General features: G+C 33.7%; 1 protein-coding gene across 1 annotated transcript in view; it reads right to left on the bottom strand.

Moving 5' to 3' along the window:
* Positions 1-7,302: 7,302 nt before the first annotated feature.
* LOC111047576 (calcium permeable stress-gated cation channel 1) overlaps positions 7,303-24,021 on the bottom strand; it is a 41,404-nt gene continuing 24,685 nt past the window's right edge. The window contains exons 13-16 of the mRNA XM_022333365.2: positions 12,346-12,534; positions 11,774-11,910; positions 9,732-10,012; positions 7,303-7,886 (exon numbers count right to left, since the gene is read on the bottom strand). Coding sequence (XP_022189057.1) covers positions 7,602-7,886; positions 9,732-10,012; positions 11,774-11,910; positions 12,346-12,534 — 892 coding nt within the window. The 3' untranslated portion in view covers positions 7,303-7,601. The remainder of the gene's footprint in view (positions 7,887-9,731; positions 10,013-11,773; positions 11,911-12,345; positions 12,535-24,021) is intronic.

Below are 24,021 nucleotides of genomic sequence, written 5' to 3'. Positions count from 1 at the left end.
CTTCTATCTTTATTCACTGCCATTATAACGTGGACCACACTATAGAGCATTTAATTCTCTTCAATTCGATGTATAATTTCACACTTTTACGCATTTCTCTACAACTGTTCCAGCAATAACTTTAGTGTTTAGTGTGAAATCTCTAGTTTTTCAACAATAGACCAATTGACTAAAGAATTTGGAGGGAATGTTTTGTAAACAACTTTTGACTTTGCAGATTTGTTAAGACTAGTCAGGAGGAAAACATAAATCAAAAGTACCCATTCCTAACTCATGTGCTAAGGGGATGAGGGTGGTTTAGAAGTTGCATTTTTCAGCTTTTTGCTTCCACACTCATATCTTGAGAACAATACGTTTAACCGACATAAATAGCATTCAAAAATGAAGCTTCATTAATTCTCTACACGTTTTGTTCAGTAGAATTCTGTGATATTCCCAACAGTTCCCGAGATATTCGCTCTTGAAGGTGTGCAATTGTTGAAATAACAGGTTTTTATGCGGTTTTTTTTGCTCTTTCAGGGCTTATAACTTTCTAACAATGCATCGTAAAAATTAATGCTTATCGTAGGTTTGTAGAGCATTAAATTCTCTTCGCAATGATATATTATTTCACTATTCCAAGTTTCCGTTTCATTGTTATAGCAACTTTAATGTAGGCGGTGGAATTTTCAATCCTGCAACATTTTGATCATTTAACAATGAAATTTGAAGAGGGTGTCTGTTACACAATTTTCACACATTGCAGCTTGATTTGTCTAGTTAGTGAGTGTACATAGCGAAAGGGCGCATCTCTATTCCCTCTGATGAAGGTGTGGAACTGCTGAATTGGCATTTGTTGCAATATTGAAAATTCCACCGCCTACTGTATAGTAGAGAACAAATTAGAGAAATCTACTTCTCTTATGCACAAGCTGTTTTACAATATGGAATAAGAGCTTGGGGTGGAGCCTTGAACACACATTTTGAAAAACTTTTCATAATTCAAAAATATATTATTAAAACAATTCTAGGCAAACCCAGACTTTATCCTACAAGCGATCTTTTCAATGAATTCAAAGTACTAACTGTTCGACAGCTGTACATAAAAAACTTGATAATAAAACTGATTGAATGAGAGTCTGCAAAGCAGTCGATCTTCCTTTCCTGAAGCCAAACTGAGCAGGAACCAGCAGACCATTAGGCCTACTCTCAAAATAGTTGTACAGCTGAACAAACAATACCGACAGCCAGCGAATCCTATCTCAATTTGCTGTGGGTGTGGTAAAGCGATATTTTATGGATATTGGCATGGCATTTGGATTGCACAAGTGTGCAGTGACCCACCTTCTGAAAGGAAGATTACAAGGCCTGTTCAGACATTCAGACAGTTGATTGGCCTATAATTGCCTGAGTTGGACAAATCGACTTTCTTGGACAAGAAAATTTTTCTATATTCTACCAGCCAACTAGGGATCGGGTGATGATCACACAGACAGTTTGTGAAAATCCTGGTCCAGTGATGGTGGGTACAAGGTAGATGCTTCCACCAGTACCCACTGATACCATCAGGGCCAGGTGAGGAAAAGTTTCTTAGACCTCTTACCTTTCTCACCTTCTCCTCAGTGACTGGTGCACAATCTTCCCCCTCATTCTGCAACAACCTGCACATTTCTACAAAGGTTCCCAAGGCTGGAGTATCCTTCTTGAGTGAAGGCTCAACCTCATAGATTGACTCCCAGAATGCTTCAATTTCCTCTACAGCAGGCATATAGCATTTTTGTTTCCTTCAACCGGCTTTTGTTGTGCAAGTTTGAAGGTAGCATTATCCTCAACCCATTTTACCCTTTTATTCAGTGACCTACAGTATGTTTTAAATAATGATTTTCTTAGTCAATAGTGAGCCATTTCGAGCAGAAAACTTGAAATTTTCGACATGTTGGAAACTGTTTAGTTCCGTAAGATAATACAAAAGTTTCTCAGAAATAGTTGAAACTATTTTTCCAACTGTCAAAAGTAGTCGGAAGAACGTATTACTGTATGGTCTTTCAGAAGTTTCACCACGTGTTTGGGGGCATCTTGAATTTAGAACAAAAGAATTTTGATTCCCTTCAGTGGGTTCAGGACTTTTTTCTTTATCCAAACAAAATATTTAAAAAATCATAACTAAAGTCAATGAATATATTTTGTAAGCAGCAATGTATATATTTAGTGGCTGGACTATATTTAGGCGCACTCCTTTAATCGAGAAGTTTGATGCAGATAGGACAGTAAAAACACGACTTTCACCTTGAGTTCTGAGATGGACTGAACAGAATGTGCAGTGGAATTGGGTTACTAAAAAAATTTGTTAAACAATAAAATATTGAAAAAATCACTTTATTCTATCTCAAACATACGTAAATTACAATTCCAAGACTCAGCGTATGAATGAGAGAAGAAACTAAATTTTATCACAGAGAAATAAAAGTACAAATAAATAATCAGTAACCGTGAAACGGTAAATAAGCAATATAAATCTTCAATTATTCTGAACTGAATACAGAATTTTTTTATCTTGACTAGTTATATTCAAATAACTTGAACTATCTGTGTAAAGATTAATCCAATATTGTGATGGTAGTGTATAAAACATAACAATTTCCTATTTGCTGCAGTTAAAGACGAAATCTAGATTATAGAAAGGTGGAATCTCATTGTACTGAAACCATGTTACAATGAAATATAGTACTGTATTATTTCAACATGCTAAAAATGGGCTGTCTATATAATGGTTGAAGTTGATTTCTGATTAAAACTGAAACTATGTGTTTTATCAAATTGTTTCTTGTAAGAAAATTATCTGAATGTGAAAATTCAATAGCCAAACTTCCAAGACATGAAATCAATTTAAATTTGGAAGACGTAACTGGAGTAAAATGATTGAATAATCTAGCAAATTGGAAATTATTGAGGAATAGTCATTGATTTATAATTCAAATTCTACAACATCAGAGGTTTTCAATAGAATAGTTTGAATCAACAAAAATTACAAATTTTATAGTTTTTTCAGGTTTTCCAAAACATTTTTGAAAAGTCCAAAAACTTATCAATGAGTTACGCAATTAGAAGAATTTTAACTACAGGGAAATGATGTATAAAATTCAAGTAACCAACTGCAAGAAATAGAAAGTTGATCAATATAACACCAAGAATATTATAGTATAGTGGTCTTAAGGGTGTAACTGATCATTCAATAAAATTGTTTCCATTGATTGAAGCACCTACTGATTGTTAGTGGAATAGCAGTAGCTCTAATATGCAATAAAGAAGTACCTACTAACATAAGATGACATTGTCATAATATGAATGTTGGTGCTGACTTTGTAACGTTCGTGTGTATACTTGATAAAACGTACTGTGCATTACATTAAGTTACTACATTAATTATTATTAGTGCAGTAGCTATATTTTTGTTAATTTGCTTGTCAAATACACAACTTACACCATCCCAACAAAACACACTCTCAAAAAACTTAACAAAAAATGAATTACAGTTATCGCATAGTATTAAAAAAGGCACACCTGCGTGGAAAATTAATAAATGAACAAATAATAAATACTTGTACATGAATCTGTTTCATCACGGCAAGAAATTTCATATCTCAAATCGATTAATAAATGAACATATTCTATAAAATTTTCTGTCATTATGTATTCTAAATAATGTGTCCTATTGATAATGATCACTACTACTTCCTGAAAGAAACATATCTGATGGTATTGATCTTGAGATTCATTTGGTTATGGATGGAAATTAAAAGTAAATTATTTTTTACGTCGGTTCAATTTTTATTTAAAATGAAATGAATTTTTTTTTTAAATCCACAGAACATGTGGAAAGTGAGTAATTTTATAGCATGATCCAGTGAATAAATAAATAACACAATAAAGCTCTAGATTTTGGAAACAGCACAGCCCTTAAAATAGTGGAAAAGTACTTAACAACTAGCTTAACTCAACTCTACACAAAGGTGGAGTTGATATATATTACAGTTCCTCTAACACAGAATAGTTCTATATTATGATTGCCTGATAATTGCTTATAAAATTCTAAATACATCAAATCATTATTTTTAAAAATTAATGCTGTGTTGAATATGAATATATAATTGAACAACCAAATAAATATATTGATTGCAGGTACTTTGTTGTGAAAAGTAGTTCTAAGAATCAAAAGATTTATTGGAATATCGATATTTTCTAAATTTAATAAAAGGTGCAATATGTAACAATAAGATGTTTTAGAATAAATTAATAAAATAATTCAATAACAGTCAAATTGATGTTGAATAAACAAGACAAAACTAATCAATAATTAATGAGAAATCGACTATTATCCAAAAACCATTATCCAAGAAAGGAGATAAATGAAATAAAATGGTAACTCAGTGTAATAATATTATATAAAACAATTTTGTATAAATAATTAAAGCAGATTTACAGTATAAGTAGAAATTGTGCGAGTTTGAAAGCTATATCTTTGGATTGTGAGAAATCTTATAATTATTTCTCGTAGAATATCGTACATCAAGTTGAATTTAAAAAATAATATTGAATTGCAATAATTGAAGAGAATTAAAATTTCTGTCTGCAATAAATAAATTAAATATTAATTGATTATTAATAATAATTTTACACCCACTTGTCAAAAACTATACTCGAAATAAATAATAGGATAACTCAATACTATAACGGGTAACTAGGCTCTAAAATCAACTAAGGAGGTTTAGATTTGCAACTATTTGATTCATCAATAAAGAAGTTCACGTTTTAACAGTGTGCAATTCGATACCGTATACAGAACAATAATCTACCACAACATTCCACAAAAATTTCAATCAATCTATGCAGAAATTCTTGTATGGATGTAAAAGTGAATGTGTTTAATTTCTTTATGTCTTATTTGTACTAAACTTTATCATACTCAAGCAAAGTTTTGTTATCAATTAGAATCTGTCAAAATTCTTCAAAAACGTTATTTAAAGAAATATCTTATTGTTGTTGTGATATGCATAAACCGGTCTCGAAATTTTAAGTTTACTTTGAAAGAATAGAATAGGTCATTCTTCAAAAGAAAAAATCGCTTCAAACTACAGAATACGGAAAACATGTTATAAAAGAATTAGTCAAAAACGGTATTGAGAAATGGTGGATGGTGATTGATAATAATGAATCACACAATTACACTAAAATTGAATAAATATTGAAATTTTTCAACTCACTACAATCAATTAAATGCTATCGATTTCTAAGGGGAACTTCAGCCTTCATATCACAATAAAATATAGAAACTCCTTGATTTTACTAATGAGCTAATATCTCATTCCATCTCTCAATAACTACCAAAATATTTTTCGGGCGTCTTCAACTATAGCCTACATAATACTTGGTTGATTCATGGAAACAGAAGAGGCCGAGCTCTAAAATTACTCTCACAATTAGAATACTACCTTTGAATCAACAGGGTTTGTTCAGGTTAAAACTACTCTTTTGGTTTGAATTAAAAGTAAAACATTATTTGGTTTTTGTTGAAAGACATTAATAGCAATTAGGAGTTATTATCATACAAATGATAATATTCACCTACATATTGAAAACCTATACGATCCAGCCTATAACATGTCGTAATTTATGCTACACAAAAACTATTCAAAATTCACAGAATCATTTTGGTTATTGCAAGAATTTATTAGATTTTTGGGATTCGGACAGTATTCGGTCGAAATTCACTTAAAAACAAATTATGAATCCACAGGATAAGAATTTGATCCATGCAGAAATTAAATAATATTTGGATTGTCTTAAAATCAAGTCGGTAATCTCAATTCAATGAAAAAGATGAGATTCATTAGTTTAGGGAAAACCACGATTTGAAACCGAAAAGAAGACGTAAAAAGTATGGATGATGGAAAAAATAAGAATTGAAAGGCAAGAAGAAACCGAAGAAGCACCGGTTTAGGACTATCTATAAAGTGGTTCAAGTTTAAACTGAATCAGAACAGCTCCTGGGTTCAACCCAAAATATAACACATTGAAATAAGTACACGATTTATTGAAAACTCTGACAATTTCAATGCAATTTATATTTTCCTGAAACATTCATATATTTGCAATTTTCTTGTAATTAATGTATTTTTTCCCAAAGTTGTATTTTATCACTTTTAAATTGTAGTACTAATAATTATAGTACTTAATAGCCTCATTTGAAATGGATTATTACTTTTGATTATCCAATTTATTGTGATCATTCATTTACTTGTTTAGTTGTATTATGTTACAAGCAGCTAGTGATCTACAACAGCTGATTTTGATCTTAAACCACCAGTTGATTTGATTTAGTTCAAAAGTACTCCAAACAAATAAGCCTTAGGACCGTATGCTAAAAAAAAGATAAAGAAATCATTCTTCTTCCGAATAAGAAGATCTTAGTATAATGGATAAATCAGAATCCAATTTTTTATGATCTCTGGATGGACTCAAATTTATAACAGAGCCAAATGTGCCACCTACGTTTAACGCTAATCTACGATTACATGTAGGTATGGTAGCGTTTAATATTATATGTTTCATTCCGGGTTTAAACGAACAGCTGATCTTTAAGCCGAGATGGTGCATGTGGGCAGGACCTCCTATATACTACCGGACCTGAGCCTAGGAAAAAAATGGCCGCCATAGTTGGTGGACTTATGGGAATTTCCACTAAGGAAAAATCACTAAACAGATGTTTGGGACAGCCCAAGTTTGTTGAAACCTCAGTTCGTCTAGCTCCCATTTAAAAGATTAATGCCGGCCACCAACTACGGCGACCATTCTTTTATAGGCGCAGGTCCGGTGAATGGAAAGTCCTGATATGGGCCTAAGTACCATATCAAGCTAAATCATTAGCAGTAAAGAAGAACAGTGGAATAATATTGGTAGGTAGGCAAGGTACTTCGTTATAATGTGTTACATTCTGTTTTACCAGCAGCTGATCTAATCCAGCTCAAGCCAGGACCTCCTATATACCTAGTATATAAAATATCCTGCTCAAGCTTACACTAGGAACACGGGCCTTGGCAAGATGAAGAAATAAGGAAGAGAATTGTGGATGGTGTCTGGATCGATTAAGCTCGATAGCCAAATCCGACAAAGATATCCCCCATCTTCTGAACAAGAAGATAGCTTTAGTTTAATGAAGAAATCAAGATTAAATCTTAAATCCGTCTATGGATGGATTCAAATTGATATCTGAATCAAGCTAAATCTCATTAACACTAGAGAACAGCGGAATAATTGGTCGATAGACAAGGTACTTTGTTATAATGTGTTACATTCCAAGTTCAACCACCTGCTGATCCAATGCAGCTCAAGCTTACACTAGGCACACGGGCCTTGACTGGATGAAGAAATGAGGATTCGAATCTTGGATGGTCTCTGGATGAATCCAGCTTGCTAGCTAAATCCGATGAAGAGATCCTCCTTCTTCGTTAAAGCCTTGGCAAGGTGAAGAGATAAGGATTAGAATTTCGATTGGTCTCTAGATGGATCCAGCTGAATCCGATGAAGAAATCCTCTTCCTTCGTTAGTAAGAGGGTTAGAGTGGCCTATGCGTCGGTGGCGTTGGTAGCGTCGTAGTTCTGGTAGAGACTGGCGTGATCGCCGCCGGCGCCCGCCACAGCAGACGGCGGCTGGAAGGTGTGATCGGTGCCGTAGGAGGCGTGGCGCTGCATCCCCTCTGTGCAGCTGAACAGGTCTGGCTGCAGCTGCAGCTGCAGAGGCGACGGCTGCAGGTCGGGTGTCATCGCTCCCCGCTGCAGCACGTCCGGTACGAACTGATGACGCAGCGCGCTGTGTCGTGGACTGTTCACTGTCTCCACGGTTAGTCCGTTCTGCAAAATTGTTTCAAACATCAATCATTCTCTGCCAACAAATTGAAACTATAGTATTATATCATGAGTTTCTTTGTACATTATTTTTTTATAACTTTTCAATATTTCATTTTCTCTAAAATTTCATCTTGTGAGCAAAACTTTTCTTCAAAGTAAAAAGGCACAGAGGTGGAAATTAAGAAGTAAACTATTTAGATTTAGGTACACTCTTTCTCTTTTTCTTTTTCAGCACAAAACATCCTGAACACATTTTCCATCAATTTCTATAGGGCTACTTGACAGATTTTTCATTATAGAATAATAATAATTCATCTAATTGCCAATGATTTGCAACCAGAGGAGTTTATAAATATACCATACATTGATTATTAATATATTATTGAAATATATTTTGCTATATAACTCCTATAGTACTGGGACTTCATCAGATCTGCCAGATTTCAAATTGTCTTAAACATAAAGTCAGATGGATAGAGCCTAAAAGGTTTTGTTTAGTTATGTTTTAAAGGTAGAGGGAAAGGTTTTGCTTTTGAATGATAATTTTTTTGACGGCCAGCCGTCTCGGAGCAGGGTCACTGTCACTTCTGAAAAATATTGGCAGATGCTTGGTTTTTTCTATATTCAATGTTAAGGTATTCTGCTCCATCCAACGTTTGATTTTGACCAAATCTGCCCCCGCCTGTTCGTAAGCTTCGTCTCACGTGCAGCCGGACGACACCACCGCCGCGTCATCAGCGAAAAGGAACAACCTACCACCCGTGGAAACCTCCTCTAAATTATTGATGTATATCAAGAACAAGAGCGGCCCCAGTGTACTTCCCTGAACCACTCCATAGTCTATTCCAGCCTTTTCACTGTTAATGCCATTCATACTAACGTATTGGATGCAGTTCTCCAGGTAGCTTATGAACCACTCTCCAACGATTTAATACCTATGTAATGCAATTTTGAAATCAACTTATGTCGATCTATGGAGTCGAATGCTTTAGCTAGGTCCAGGAAAGTAACCAGGACACGTCTCCTATCTCCAATCTCCTTAGCTATGTTTTTAGAAAACTAAAAAAATGTATGAGATGTGCTCCTGTCCTTTATAAAATCGAACTGGAGATCTGATATTATATTCTCACGCTCCAAGTAATCAGCAGGCTGTAACACATTTAACACATTTTTCAATGATCTTAGATAAGGTGCAAAGCAGAGAAATCGGTCTGTAATTAGATGTTAAGTTTTATTGACCTGATTTAAAGATTGGTACCACTTTAGCTATCTTACAAGGTTATGGAATATTTTTAAAGAGCATTTTATTGGATAAGGTATTCAATATAGCAGGGAAACTATGCCTTTCTAAAATAATTTTCAACTACTCCTTTCAAAAATAGTTTGAAATGAACTTGAAAACTTTTTTGCTGTAACTGTTAAAATAGTTTTAAAAAGTAAATGCAATGTTCTTAAAAGATTCAATTTATTCTCACTCCATTTGAGATTAACCTGTTGATTCACTCCCAATAATTCATTTTATGGTGTGATTGTGTAAATAGAATGAATAAAATGAAATATAGACGTCAAATTTTGTTCATAATATAGGCGCTATGTGTTTCAAAATATAACATTGATCTTATGAGACACAATTGAATATGGCCGAGTGTTACTGCCCACTCTTATGCCTAGTCCATATGTTGGCCCAGTAAGCTGGCCAAGAATGGTAATGCCTAATCCTCATCTAGGCCAGCGCTGGCAAACCACCCATCCACACACTAGCGCTGGTCGTCATTGGGAAAACATGTGGATGCGGCATCAACCAATAATTTTAATAATCAATAATGCTAGAAGTACGGTGATGGTGACCTGTTGACAGACGGGACTGAAAGCGCCGCAGCAGCGGAAGAAGGAGTGCGCGACTGCGACGATGATGGTGATAATGAAGCCGACCAGCGAGAAGAGCGAGATGGCGTTGAGGCCACGCCTGAGCAGCGACAGCGACATGAAGCTCGCCTGAAGCAGCACGATAGACACGATCACGTAGTTGATGGCCGTCGTGTGGATCTGCTGGCTGATCTTCGACGGGCCGTACGCAAAGTACAGGTTGTACCGGTCCACGCAGTGCTTCATCACCATGTATAACAGACCTGTAACACACAAGTTATTAAACACTTTGAAAGAAAATATTGTTTGAGGTGTATGGAAAATAGTAATACTTGCTGAAAATTAAGTAGCGGTCGATACATTGCTTCATCACCATGCATAACAGACCTGTAACGCACAATTTATTATTCATTTCAATAGAAAATGTTCAAGTAGTATGGAAAATAGTAATATATGCCGAGAATTAAGGAGCGTTTGTTATTGATCCATCGCCATGTATGAGGGTACAAACACACTGAAAGCGGAGCGGAGCGTGGCGTTCTAGAGCGGAGCATGGCGTGGCGTGGTCAGAGCGTTCATGATACACACAGGAAGCGTAAGAGCGTCAAGCGCCTAGAAAATGGCGTTGTCTAGTTTGCACGGACATTACCATAGGAAAACAATAGCATAAGCGTACACTTATGCTATTGTTTCTCTATGACATTACTTTGTGAGAATAATTACTAACTAATTAGTATTGGATATTAGCTAAGCCTGCTAGGACAGAGTGGGTTAATGAAATTAACTTAAATCGTCGACTATTTGTTGAATAACTATCTGCTTAATGTGTTAAGAAAGAATGAGTCCCGATTTTTTGAGTACATGCTAATGTCAACTTCAACCTTTAATTATATATTTTGACGAGAGTGAATCCTGATTTGGAAAAACAAGTCACTAATTGAAGGAATCTGCTGAAAAAAGACTTGTAATAACACTAAGGTAACCATATTTCATAGAAATGGATTAGAATAATCTTACCTTTGATTTCAAAGAGCAATAGATGAATGTTCTCTTTTGAATAATCAAATAATACACATTACAGGGGAATTTGGGCATTATTATGTACAAGTCCATTATTATGTACAAGAGAAGACCACTAGTATGTACATTAGTAGGGCACTCGCTCGTTGACGCTCCAAAAAACAAACCAGCTTGTTCGAAAGTTTGACGCCACGCTCCGCTCTGCGAGTAGACGCTTCCAGTGTGTTTTAGCTCATTACTTAACATGATATTGTTCACGACGCTCCTCAACGCTCCGCTTTCAGTGTTGTTGTACCCTAGCAGAACGTTTCCACATCATGGTAGTTGTGCCTTTGCTATGCATAAATGGGGAAAGGCTCGTTTGTCTTATGTGAGTGAGGAGCAGTTCAGACAGTGTTCACCGTATATTACAATTATGTACCAGAACCACACAATTTATGAAAAAGTTTGATAGAACAGATTATGTGAGTAGTACGAAAAATAGAAATAGTTGCCGAAAATGAAGTAGCGGTCGATACATTACGATGTATAAGAGACCTGTACTACACAGTTTTTTTATTGCAGATGATGCCCACATGAGCGTTAAGCTTGTGCGTGAGTAGTGGAAAGTGTGTGGGTGATTTGATGAAATGATCGAACGTCCATGACTACAGGCGGGATTCGAACCCACGACCAGGTAGCTAGCAGATTGAAGGGTGCAACGCCTTAGTCGTCTCAGCTAACCTGGCCGAAATTTTGTTAACTGTTTAATAGAACACATTTTGTGAGTACAGACTGTACAGTACAGTAGTACGAAAAATAGTAATAGTTACAATCACTATTAATATGTTTTTTCAACAAAGACAATTTTGCAAAAACTATTTCCCATACAAATTATACATTAACAAAAAACATTTCGAATTTCGATTGAATGTAACTAAGAGCTATTAGATCTGGAACATCAGATAACATGATTATGACTTTCTATTATAAATTATTATGCATACTATAAGTGAAATACTGACCAAAAGGCGTTATCAGAGGGCAGGAGAGACTGAAAACGCAAGTCATTGCAAAAATAAGAAGCATCCAAGCATATTGAAGACCAAATGGGAACTCCCACATAATTGTCTTTTTCAAACTCGCAGTTTCTGCCTTCGATCTGTAAAAAACGAATAGAAAGAAGCAGATAAGATAATTCCAAGTATAAAGTATGGAAAAATGTTGAATATATTTCACAATCATGAACTCTTTTCATTATAATTTTGTCCTCATCGGAATTCCTTACAATAATGAATAAAGACGAGGTAAATCTTGTCAACCAGTATTTAGTTTTCAAACAGTTATAAGACAGAACCAAGTTTTCATGGTTTTAACCGCCACTACTTCAACTGTTCAAGCCATGAAACAAAGTTCTGTTATATAAAAGTTTGTAAATTAAATACAGTATAGTAGTTGACTTAATTTGAAATAAGCTATGATACCTAATCATGATTACAGTTTGTGCAGGTGAAAACTCCAGTTAGGATAACTTCATTAACCAAAACCTTCAACAAAATTGATTGAGACTCTTGAAGCACTCTAGAAAAAATCTTACCGGGCAATGCAGAGTCGAAGGGTATAAACAAACAGCTCTGGAAACCTGATCAATTCCAAACTAGTTCCAATGAAGGCCGAGGTAATAACGTAGTTGACAAAGAACGCTCCCTTGTCAGGCATGAAAAGACACTCCCATCTGTATTTATCATCACCGGCATGAATTGCAAACTCCACAAAAGCCTGGGCACTGAAAACCAAACACAAACCAATCAATGAGGAGGATTGTTTGTTTCTATCATGTGGAATTGAATATAAAAGCTTTTACTGATTCAGCAATGCATTAATGAAATATTATCCAAAATTATTCTTGTGAAGTATTAAACAGCTTCATAAAAAATCTAGGAACTTCACAAAAACAAAGTCATTAAAGGAATAAGTTAAATTACTATTATCTTCAATGATTATTATAATCCATCCTCATTCAAAGTTCTACTTCATAGAATTATGTTCATACAGTGAAGTACCGGGTGTCCCACGAAGAGGTTTACACGTTTGATTTTATTTTACGTGCCCATTCATGCACCGAACTTTTTTAAATTTTACACAGTTTACAAAGAAGTTTCTAAAAATATACTGGGAAAATTTCAACTACCTAACCTTTGTAGAAACAAAATGGCGGCATATTGAAAAATAATACTTTAAAAACATTAAAAAGGTGTTTTTGGTTTTATAAAATATTTTTATTGTTGCACTTGAGGGCAACATAACTTTTGAATAAAAAACTAGAACAAGGCCTAATAAAAAACCTTAAAAGTCCAAAATTATTGAAATTTAAACCCATCCACAGCAACTTAAGAGCGCTTAAGAGCGATAACAGCGCTTAAGAAATGATTTGTAAGCTCTTACAAAGAAATTCCGCGGTATCCGAAGAGGTTCCTCTTATATTGATCGTTTTAGTTCCACATCATTATTGAATTTATGGGTATAAACTTTCTCCTTCAAGTAACCTCATAAAAAGAAGTCACTAACAGTTATATCTGGTGATCGGGGTGGCCAATCTAAAAAATCACTTCCACGACCAATCCAACGGCCATGCAGTTTGTCATTAAGTAATTGCTTAACATGATTTGCGAAATGAGGTGGAGCACCATCTTGTTGGGAGATTGCTTGATCAATTTCTGGTACTATCAAATGAGAAAATACTACTGCAACGTAGTAAACAAATAAGATAATAACTCATGAAAGTAGTAAGCGAATTGGTAATGCCGTGCTACCAATTTTTCCTTAAACGGTTGGAATAGCATTTAACACCTATCAACCTAAGGATAGTTGTCGGCTCCAATGAAATAGATTCTTGATAAATTGTGAATGGATCTATTGCCTATGAATGAGAAATCCAGTTTTCAGAGCAAATTAACTTATAATCTTCAGATGAATTTTGGCAAAATACAGAAATATAGGTACAAAGAACAATAACTTACAAGTCTAAGCGTCTAAAAATTACTACCTACGAACTAAGTACTTAACCAGTTTACAGTTGAAAAACAGTGGCTATTGGCTTGGATACAGAAAAAACAAATTATCCACAAAATAGAACACTATAAACTGTTTAAAACTCAATTTAAAACATTAATAAATTCACTTAAACAGACAATAATTCAGAGCACAAAATTACACACACAACAGCCAGCCATGTTTTCAGAAGAAGAAAGAACAGGAAAAGCTACAAGCCAGAACAGAGAGACCTCAAAAATTCATTGTCCACGCTACAGACACGTCACCAAAAAATTATAACTTACAAGTTTAGAATTCACATTTTATATTTGTTCTCAATAAAACTTTATTTTGAAACTGTTATTTTAAATTTATATATATATTCTATTTAAATAAACTATTTATCTAGTAATTTGTTAACCCTGCCTCGGTGACACCATGGAACAATGCAACAAACATTTACGATAATAAATTCTCCGTCAAAAAGTTTGTCCGTCTATTGATGACTCTGACATTTACTATAAAGTTCCATAGATCTCGAATTGAGGATTCGATTCAAATGTGAGAAAAAAATGTAATATTACAAATACCCCCCTCTTGACATAAAACAAATTTTACTGTTTGAAAATTTAAAGAAAAAATTTACATTTACCCTAATGAAAATTGTTGAAATTTAAATTCGAGAACAGTAACAATTTTTTCTAGAAAAACACTACATGTCATCCAAAAATATTGAAAATTATTATAAAAATTCATCAATAGCGTTTGTTATATGTTTCCAAACAATATCTCAAAATATAGAATATCAATATTACTTTTGATTTAGCTTTATAATTTAAAGAAAAATATCTCAACAGAAAGTTTAATATGTAAAGAATAGTTTTTTGAAATTGCACATAAATTTAATTGATAGAAAAATTTAATTTTTATTGCATAAAAAAATTTTAGTATGTTGAATAAAAAAATTATTATTATTATTATTTTTTTTTTAAATGATTGATGAATTGTTACATTTAATTTTCACATAAAATTTCAATAAATCAAAAAATGTTCATTTCTTTCACTATTGACGCGGTTGATTTTATTGATGCACATTTTGGAAAACAGTCCGTTAAGGCACTCAGTATGATTTTCAGTTAAGTGTGACTCCAATGTGATGACGTTAAGTGTTGGGCTGATCTGGATGCACGTAGTGTTGGGCTGATACTTGTAGTCGACTGATGCATATCAAACTCGATACAGGTGACATCTCAGTTAGCATTGCTTCATGTTTGTAGTAGACGGCTGCATTCCAAATTCAATACAGAGTCACATAAATTTTGTATCATATTTGTAATTATACAATGTACATTTCAGGCTTGAAATGACAATGTAATTCGTTTTTCGGAAAAGAGATAGACGCTGCATACAGGATTAACTTAGGTGAGGATTAATTTAGGTAAGGTTTGGTTTTTTGATATTTTCAGCTTTCAAGGTTTAGAGTTCTGCATACAGGAATAATTTAGGAGAGGATTTTTTGAATCAATTCTTTCATGATACTGTGACTGTTCTTCTGAATTCAAAGTTGTGAATGTGAACATGGATGGCAATTACCTCCAGGTAATGCAGTAGTGTTGAAGTTTGAGATACAGAGTCAGCAATAAGCATTGGCATTGCTATTGGCGTATGCTTTGGTGTCGGCTTTGGCATCGGCGTTGATATTGGCATTGGCGCAGGCATTGGCATTGGCGCAGGCATTGGCATTAGCATTGGCGCAGATTTTGGCATTGGCGTAGCTATTGGCATTGGCGCAGGCATTGACATCAGCACAGGCATCGGCATTGATTTTGGTGTTGGCATCAGCATTGGCGCAGGCATTGGCGTAGCTATTGGCATTGGTGCAGCATTGGCGCAGATTTTGGCATTGGCGCAGGCATTGATATCAGCACAGGCATCGGCGTAGATTTTGGCATTTTGGCGTAGTTATTAGTGTTGATATTGTTGTAGGTATTAGTGTAGGCATCAGCATTGGCACAGATTTTGGCATCAGCATTGGCGCAGATATTGGCTTCGGCGCAGGCATCGGCGTAGATATTGGCGTTGGCATCAGCACAGGCATCGGCGTAGATTTTGGCGTAGTTATTGGTGTTGATATTGGTGTTGTTATTGGTGTAGGCCGCAGCGTAGATTTAGGCGTAGTTATTGGTGTTGATATTGGCGTAGTTATTAGTGTAGGCCGCAGCGTAGATTTTGGCGTAGATATTGGCGTAGTTATGTCACACTAGTTCGAAAATCACCCAAATGTTCTTAACACTCTTCATGGCGTTCACTTGTTGCTGATTTCGAGATTCACATGATAACTATTTCAATGTTAATGTCTGTGCTGTACCTGTTATCTTAAAATGCTTATAAACTAATAAGAAAAACTTGATTAGGCTATCAATACAATCTAATACACATGAAAATTATTTTTAAATATTTATGAAATTGAAATTTGTTAACATCTTATTATACAGTCAGCAATACATAAATTGTGAAATATGGACATATCAATGATAAATTAAAAAAAAAAATTCATTTTCATCTATTCACTGTTCAAATATCAAAATTTTAATCCATTCTTCAAAATAGAAATAGAATTTCATAACACCCTGTATCATTATCAAAATTGTAAAAAACATCAGATCATCACAACAAAATTTAATTTCAATACATATTTCAATAATTTCAGACAATTGGTCTTCTATTCACAATCATTTCATAATATATCTGCAGTTCATTATCATTTAATATAACATTTCATTTATAGCAAGTTCATTTCACATTTATGATTTATCATTCAGGGTTTCAAAATTATTTAGTTTTAATTTTGTTCAAAAATTGTATAAAAAGCAAATTATTTAATATTGTTAATCATCGTTTGTTGGATACTATTGTTTATTTCGACTTTTCAATGTTCTAAACACAAACTACATTTCATGACAAAACTTTACTATCAATCATTAAACAAGAAACCATTCAAAACATCAATAATATTTTGCTTCAAAGGCAAACAATATTCATAATTAATCATCATTTTGCATCTATGGCAATCAACATAAGTAATCAACACAAAAAATATTATCTCATTACTGCCTCTCTAAGTCATAACCTCTGTTATTCCTTCTTTAGGCAATAATGGGTTTCCATCTCAAAAAACAATCACATACCAGCAAAATTCTAATCAACAAACCCCACTAAAAATTCTACATTCACTCCAGCATCCATTTCAAACGATAATCAATCATATCAAAATTTATAGAACAAACAAATTTAAAAATTTTGAAAAAGATATCAATCACAAAAAACTTATTTCAATTAATAATATAACAAAACGTTTTAAATTGAACCATTTATTTTTTTAAAATAATTTAAAATTTAAAGACTGTATAATAAGTACAAACATTTCAAGATTATAATACAAAGATGATCAAGATGAATAATGGGTAAATAAGTTCCCTAAAAAATACAAAAAAGAGAAATAGAAAACTGGGTAAATAAATTCCCTAAAACAATACAAAGAAGAGAAAGATTAATTAGAGCCTATCCTACATGTCAGTACTGAACTTTGATGAGGAAGTATATTTAATAAAATATACTACTATGGAATTTTGTAAATTCCAAGTATGACTCTAATTTGTTATAATTGTGAGCTATCACTCCCACAAAAACAACTGGTGAAGGAAAAAATATGTTGACTATTGTGACTGGGTGGAAAGTTCCTAGATGTCTGTAAGGCAATGTGATAGCAGACTCTAGTATCGGACCACAAAAACAAAAGTATGCAAAAGTTTTTACAAACATTTGTTGTTGCAGTCATAAGGTTTTTTTATCGCAAACAAGTAGGTCAGATAATCGAGTCCAGCCATATGTGGTTCACGCCCACACCTCTAAAAGAATCACACCTACTTGTCTACCAAAAATCCAAAGTATTGGACAGCAAAGAAAAAATAAAATGCAAAATGGGTTAAAAGCCCAGAAGAAAACTATAACCTAATTACATATGGCTTATGGCACGATATGCAATGAAAGATGAGAACATGGGACAAAATTGCTCTGAAAAACCTAATTACCTAATATGATACCTAAAAAAAAATAGACATGATTAAAATATGTAATACATGATGAAAAAATATACCACAAGCAAACAATTCTTTACACTACAATGGATAGATTTTAGAAAAGTTAAGTTTTATCAACAATTTAAAGATTAGGAAAATAAGCTACTATTTTAACTTCCAAAATTATTTCAGAAAAATACAAATTTAAATGACTATGGACAAGATTGGTTAAGATATGCTTCATAGAAGAAATTTACTGAATATTACACAAAGACAGGAAAGAATCGAAAATTGAAAAGATTAAGGGCCAAGAAAATAGGCTACAGGAAAGAAAAAAGACACAATTATGGACTCTTACCATACACTGTGTAGCGATTATGCTATTCTGAATCCCGGCATAACACAGGATTCCTAATCATTGTGTGTTGGGGAATACCCTTTCATCATGTGATTCACTGTCATCATCTTGTAAGTAAGCAACTTGAAACAACCTTTGAATACTAACACATCAATGGATACTTTGCGTTTTGTTTTCTTCAAGAGCATGATTTTATTCATGGGTTCATTTGTTTCAACAAAGCCGTTTTGCCTACAAAAGTTAGTCATGTTCACTTGAGAATGCATTGCATACACCTTTTCAATTCTCAGTTGAAAGTTGAACTCATCAACTTGACTCAAAGCAACATTCATTTTGTTTACATTTTTCCTAACCTCTACAGAAACCTGTCTCATGTAATCATTCACTTTGTTTACAATCTTCCTAACTTTTGATGTAGTAATCTGATCCATAGAAACATACGATTTGTTTACTGTTTTCCTAACCTTCAATGTAGCAATAGTACTTTCTTGATAGTTGACTTTCAATGAAGACAACTCCCTACCTACTTCTTTACTCAATTCTACTATCTCACTATGGTTGACTTTTTCAACAACAGTAACTAGGCCTACATTGTCAGAAACTTGAATGAGTTGATCTTGTAACTTAACACTACTATCATCCTGCTTCAATTTGTTTTCATTTTCATGACTATCTTTCAATGTTTCATGTGCATTTTTCAATAGAAGGTTTATACTAACCTGCTCTAGTCTTATATTAGTACATTCTTGCTTCATATCATCAAACCTAGCATTAAACTTAGCATTTTGCTCATCAAATCTAGCATTTTGTTCATCAAATCTAGCATTTTGCTCATCAAATCTAGCATTTTGCTCATCAAATCTAGCATTAAACTTAGCATTTTGCTCATCAAATCTAGCATCTAGCTTATCAAACCTTTGTGTTAAGAATGCTATAAGATTCAGATCATTTTTAATGTTTGCCATTTTGTAATATGCACTGATTCATTAAAACTTGATCTCTCTTGAACCGACTTCCCACTCAGCAACAAACCATTCATAACCTATCAAGATATCTATCCTACCAATAATTTTTTTTTATAACCAGGGATATATTTTGTAGTTTGAGTCCCACACCAGGGCGTACCATTTGGGACATATTTATTTTGTAATTCGGTCCCACCACAGGGGTAACATTTGCCGTGCTACCAATTTTTCCTTAAACGGTTGGAATAGCATTTAACACCTATCAACCTAAGGATAGTTGTCGGCTCCAATGAAATAGATTCTTGATAAATTGTGAATGGATCTATTGCCTATGAATGAGAAATCCAGTTTTCAGAGCAAATTAACTTATAATCTTCAGATGAATTTTGGCAAAATACAGAAATATAGGTACAAAGAACAATAACTTACAAGTCTAAGCGTCTAAAATTACTACCTACGAACTAAGTACTTAACCAGTTTACAGTTGAAAAACAGTGGCTATTGGCTTGGATACAGAAAAAACAAATTATCCACAAAATAGAACACTATAAACTGTTTAAAACTCAATTTAAAACATTAATAAATTCACTTAAACAGACAATAATTCAGAGCACTAAATTACACACACAACAGCCAGCCATGTTTTCAGAAGAAGAAAGAACAGGAAAAACTACAAGCCAGAACAGAGAGACCTCAAAAATTCATTGTCCACGCTACAGACACGTCACCAAAAAATTATAACTTACAAGTTTAGAATTCACATTTTATATTTGTTCTCAATAAAACTTTATTTTGAAACTGTTATTTTAAATTTTTATATATATTCTATTTAAATAAACTATTTATCTAGTAATTTGTTAACCCTGCCTCGGTGACACCATGGAACAATGCAACAAACATTTACGATAATAAATTCTCCGTCAAAAAGTTTGTCCGTCTATTGATGACTCTGACATTTACTATAAAGTTCCATAGATCTCGAATTGAGGATTCGATTCAAATGTGAGAAAAAATGTAATATTACAGTAAAAGTTTCAATATGCCGTCATTTTGTTTCTACGAAGGTTAGGGAGCTGAAATTTTCCCAGAATATTTTCAGAACCTACTTTGTAAACGTGTAAAATTTTAAAAATTCGGTGCAAGAATGGGCACGTAATATAAAATTAAACGTGAAAACCTCTTCGTGGGACACCCGGTATATTTTTAGGGATGTTTCTCTCTATGAATATGTTGACTTATTCTCACACAATAGGCTGCAGACCTACACAGTTCATATTATTACCTCACTAATTACCACCGTAGCCCCTACCCATACTGTTTCTTCAAATAATTTGTAAGCGAATGCTGCCTTTAATGCAAAGATATATTCATCATAAAAGTATGTTACAAATTGAATCATTCAATTGAACCTTTTTTATATATAAAATAAACATGTTTGTCCTCCTCTTCTTATTAAGCAAAACAAACTTCTGAACCTTTCGCTTTTAGTGAATAAGATTAAAGTAAGGATTCTATCTTAATCTTCTGTCCTTTCAGCCAATGTAAAATCTTACCACTTCAAATGATCACAGACATTGCCAAGTTTGACTGCATTTTCAAATTAATTCTATTTTGATATTAAGGAAAAATGATGACATTCAGTAGATAAGGGTATATTATATTGTATATGTACATAATATTTCATGTTATATTTCTATTGAAATTTTGCTTATTCATTGGTTCAGGCAAGTCATGAAATGATGTTAGAGAACTACAGACTCAGCCCAATATTATTGTTACCATACTAATAAAGAAGTTACAACAGTTTCATATTATAATGTACTATTTCCAGATATTGTTTTGTTTAAAACTTGTATACTTACAGAGAAATAAATTTGATAACTATAACTATTAACAGTATTTAACATAACGATAACTATGAAGGTTTTATGGTTAAACTGTAACTTTAGCTATAACGATACTTATAACAATATCTGTCACTAAAGGTAATAGTCATAAGATACTGATAAGTACAGGTAATATTCACCTAGTTAATCCGAGAGCGGGTAGAATGAGCACCATGAAGAGGAGGAAGATGAATGTCTTGCGCATGATGGCGTGGTTGCGCTCGGACCGCGTCCAGTGGCTGAGCCACTCGTCAGAGTGCGACACGATCACGGGCAGAAGTGCCGCCACTGTCCACAGCAGCAGGGTCGGCAGAAACTCCGATAGGATTGCACTCTGCAAAAACAATATCAATTATCAATACAGTACTATCTATCAATAATCAAATCAAAGTTGATCATAGGTAGTACAAAAAAAAAAACAGATTCAAAATAACATTGCAAAAGCAAGTCAACACCTCAAATAAATTACTTAGCATTAAACTAAGGCTAGGCACACACCAGTTAGTCAAGACAATACTAGTCACGTTTAGTCACAATACTTTACGTAGTTGCTCATGAAGATATGTCTAACTGCAATGACAAATCAGTGTAAGGCTGGGCACACACCGATTAGTCAAGACAAGACTGGACACGTTTAGTCACAATACTTCACAATGTTGCTTATGATGCAACTCAAACTGATTAGTAATTGCAGTTAGACATGACTCCATCAGCAACTATGAGAAGTATTGTGACTAAACGTGACTAGTCTTATCTTGACTAACTAGTGTGTGCCTAGCCTAACATGAATTTCTGAGAAGGAGAGCTGGTGAACCGTTCTCCATTATTATTATCCAACATTATTATATTTATTTATTTAGCGTATGGCATTTTTTTGTCAAATTTTTAAAATTTCACACTTTTATAAGTGCACGTCGAGATATACAATTTCGAGAGATTCGAGATATACAATTCTTTTCAGAACTTTTCTATGAGACGACTAGGCCCTGGTATCAAAATATGCCACCTGAACATTGAAGGCATCAGTAGAACAAAGTCTGAGTTCCTTTCAAGGCTAATGTTGGAGCATAAGTAGATGTGATAGCTCTACAGGAAACTCATACTGAATCAGAAGAGCAGCTTTACTCAAGAGGACGAATTCCTGGATATGACATCATTGGTGCTACATACCATAGATCTTATGGCATAGCTACAACTGGGGGAGCAAACTTGGAGAATGTCACACTTATCTCAGAGAGTCAGGAAGATAATATCCACGTGGTTGTACTGAGAATAGACGACCTGTCCATAGTTAATGTGTATAAGCCCCCTGCAGTGGAGTGGCCAGTCCAGGTCTTGGCACAACTTGATTATCCATGCATATTCATTGGAGACTTTAATAGCCACCATGATGCATGGAACTATAGTCAGAATAATAGCTGTGGCAAGTCCCTTGTTGAATGGGCAGAAAGGAACAATATCCACATTATTGATAGCCATCATCGGATTCTATCCTGGTGAATGTTTTTTGCACAACTGTATTATTGCTTCTCAATTCATTAACAATTTAAAGGAAACGCACACAGCAGCAGAAAGACGGAGAAAATAATCAAACGTCTGCAGAGATCTGTCTGCTGATGTGTGCTTGCCCCTCAATACAGAATATCAGATGCATACCGATGGCTATTGAACACACAACAGTTCAGTGAACGACCTTCATTCATTACTTCTTCTCCTTTAAAGTACAACAAGCATTTGAATAATTTACATTATGATAATTTCTAAATCAATTTCGATACTTTCTTGTCTAATGAAACTTTATTTTGAAACTGTTATTTTAAATTTATATATATATTCTATTTAAATAAACTATTTATCTAGTAATTTGTTAACCCTGCCTCGGTGACACCATGGAACAATGCAACAAACATTTACGATAATAAATTCTCCGTCAAAAAGTTTGTCCGTCTATTGATGACTCTGACATTTACTATAAAGTTCCATAGATCTCGAATTGAGATTCGATTCAAATGTGAGAAAAAATGTAATATTACAGTAAAAGTTTCAATATGCCGTCATTTTGTTTCTACGAAGGTTAGGGAGCTGAAATTTTCCCAGAATATTTTCAGAACCTACTTTGTAAACGTGTAAAATTTTAAAAATTCGGTGCAAGAATGGGCACGTAATATAAAATTAAACGTGAAAACCTCTTCGTGGGACACCCGGTATATTTTTAGGGATGTTTCTCTCTATGAATATGTTGACTTATTCTCACACAATAGGCTGCAGACCTACACAGTTCATATTATTACCTCACTAATTACCACCGTAGCCCCTACCCATACTGTTTCTTCAAATAATTTGTAAGCGAATGCTGCCTTTAATGCAAAGATATATTCATCATAAAAGTATGTTACAAATTGAATCATTCAATTGAACCTTTTTTATATATAAAATAAACATGTTTGTCCTCCTCTTCTTATTAAGCAAAACAAACTTCAGAACCTTTCGCTTTTAGTGAATAAGATTAAAGTAAGGATTCTATCTTAATCTTCTGTCCTTTCAGCCAATGTAAAATCTTACCACTTCAAATGATCACAGACATTGCCAAGTTTGACTGCATTTTCAAATTAATTCTATTTTGATATTAAGGAAAAATGATGACATTCAGTAGATAAGGGTATATTATATTGTATATGTACATAATATTTCATGTTATATTTCTATTGAAATTTTGCTTATTCATTGGTTCAGGCAAGTCATGAAATGATGTTAGAGAACTACAGATTCAGCCCAATATTATTGTTACCATACTAATAAAGAAGTTACAACAGTTTCATATTATAATGTACTATTTCCAGATATTGTTTTGTTTAAAACTTGTATACTTACAGAAAAATAAATTTGATAACTATAACTATTAACAGTATTTAATATAACGATAACTATGAAGGTTTTATGGTTAAACTGTAA

Source organism: Nilaparvata lugens, chromosome 3 (genome assembly GCF_014356525.2).
Source record: "Nilaparvata lugens isolate BPH chromosome 3, ASM1435652v1, whole genome shotgun sequence".
NCBI classification, from domain to species: Eukaryota; Metazoa; Arthropoda; class Insecta; order Hemiptera; family Delphacidae; genus Nilaparvata; species Nilaparvata lugens.
Note: the sequence above shows the minus strand (reverse complement) of the source record. Positions and strands in the feature narration are given on the sequence as shown.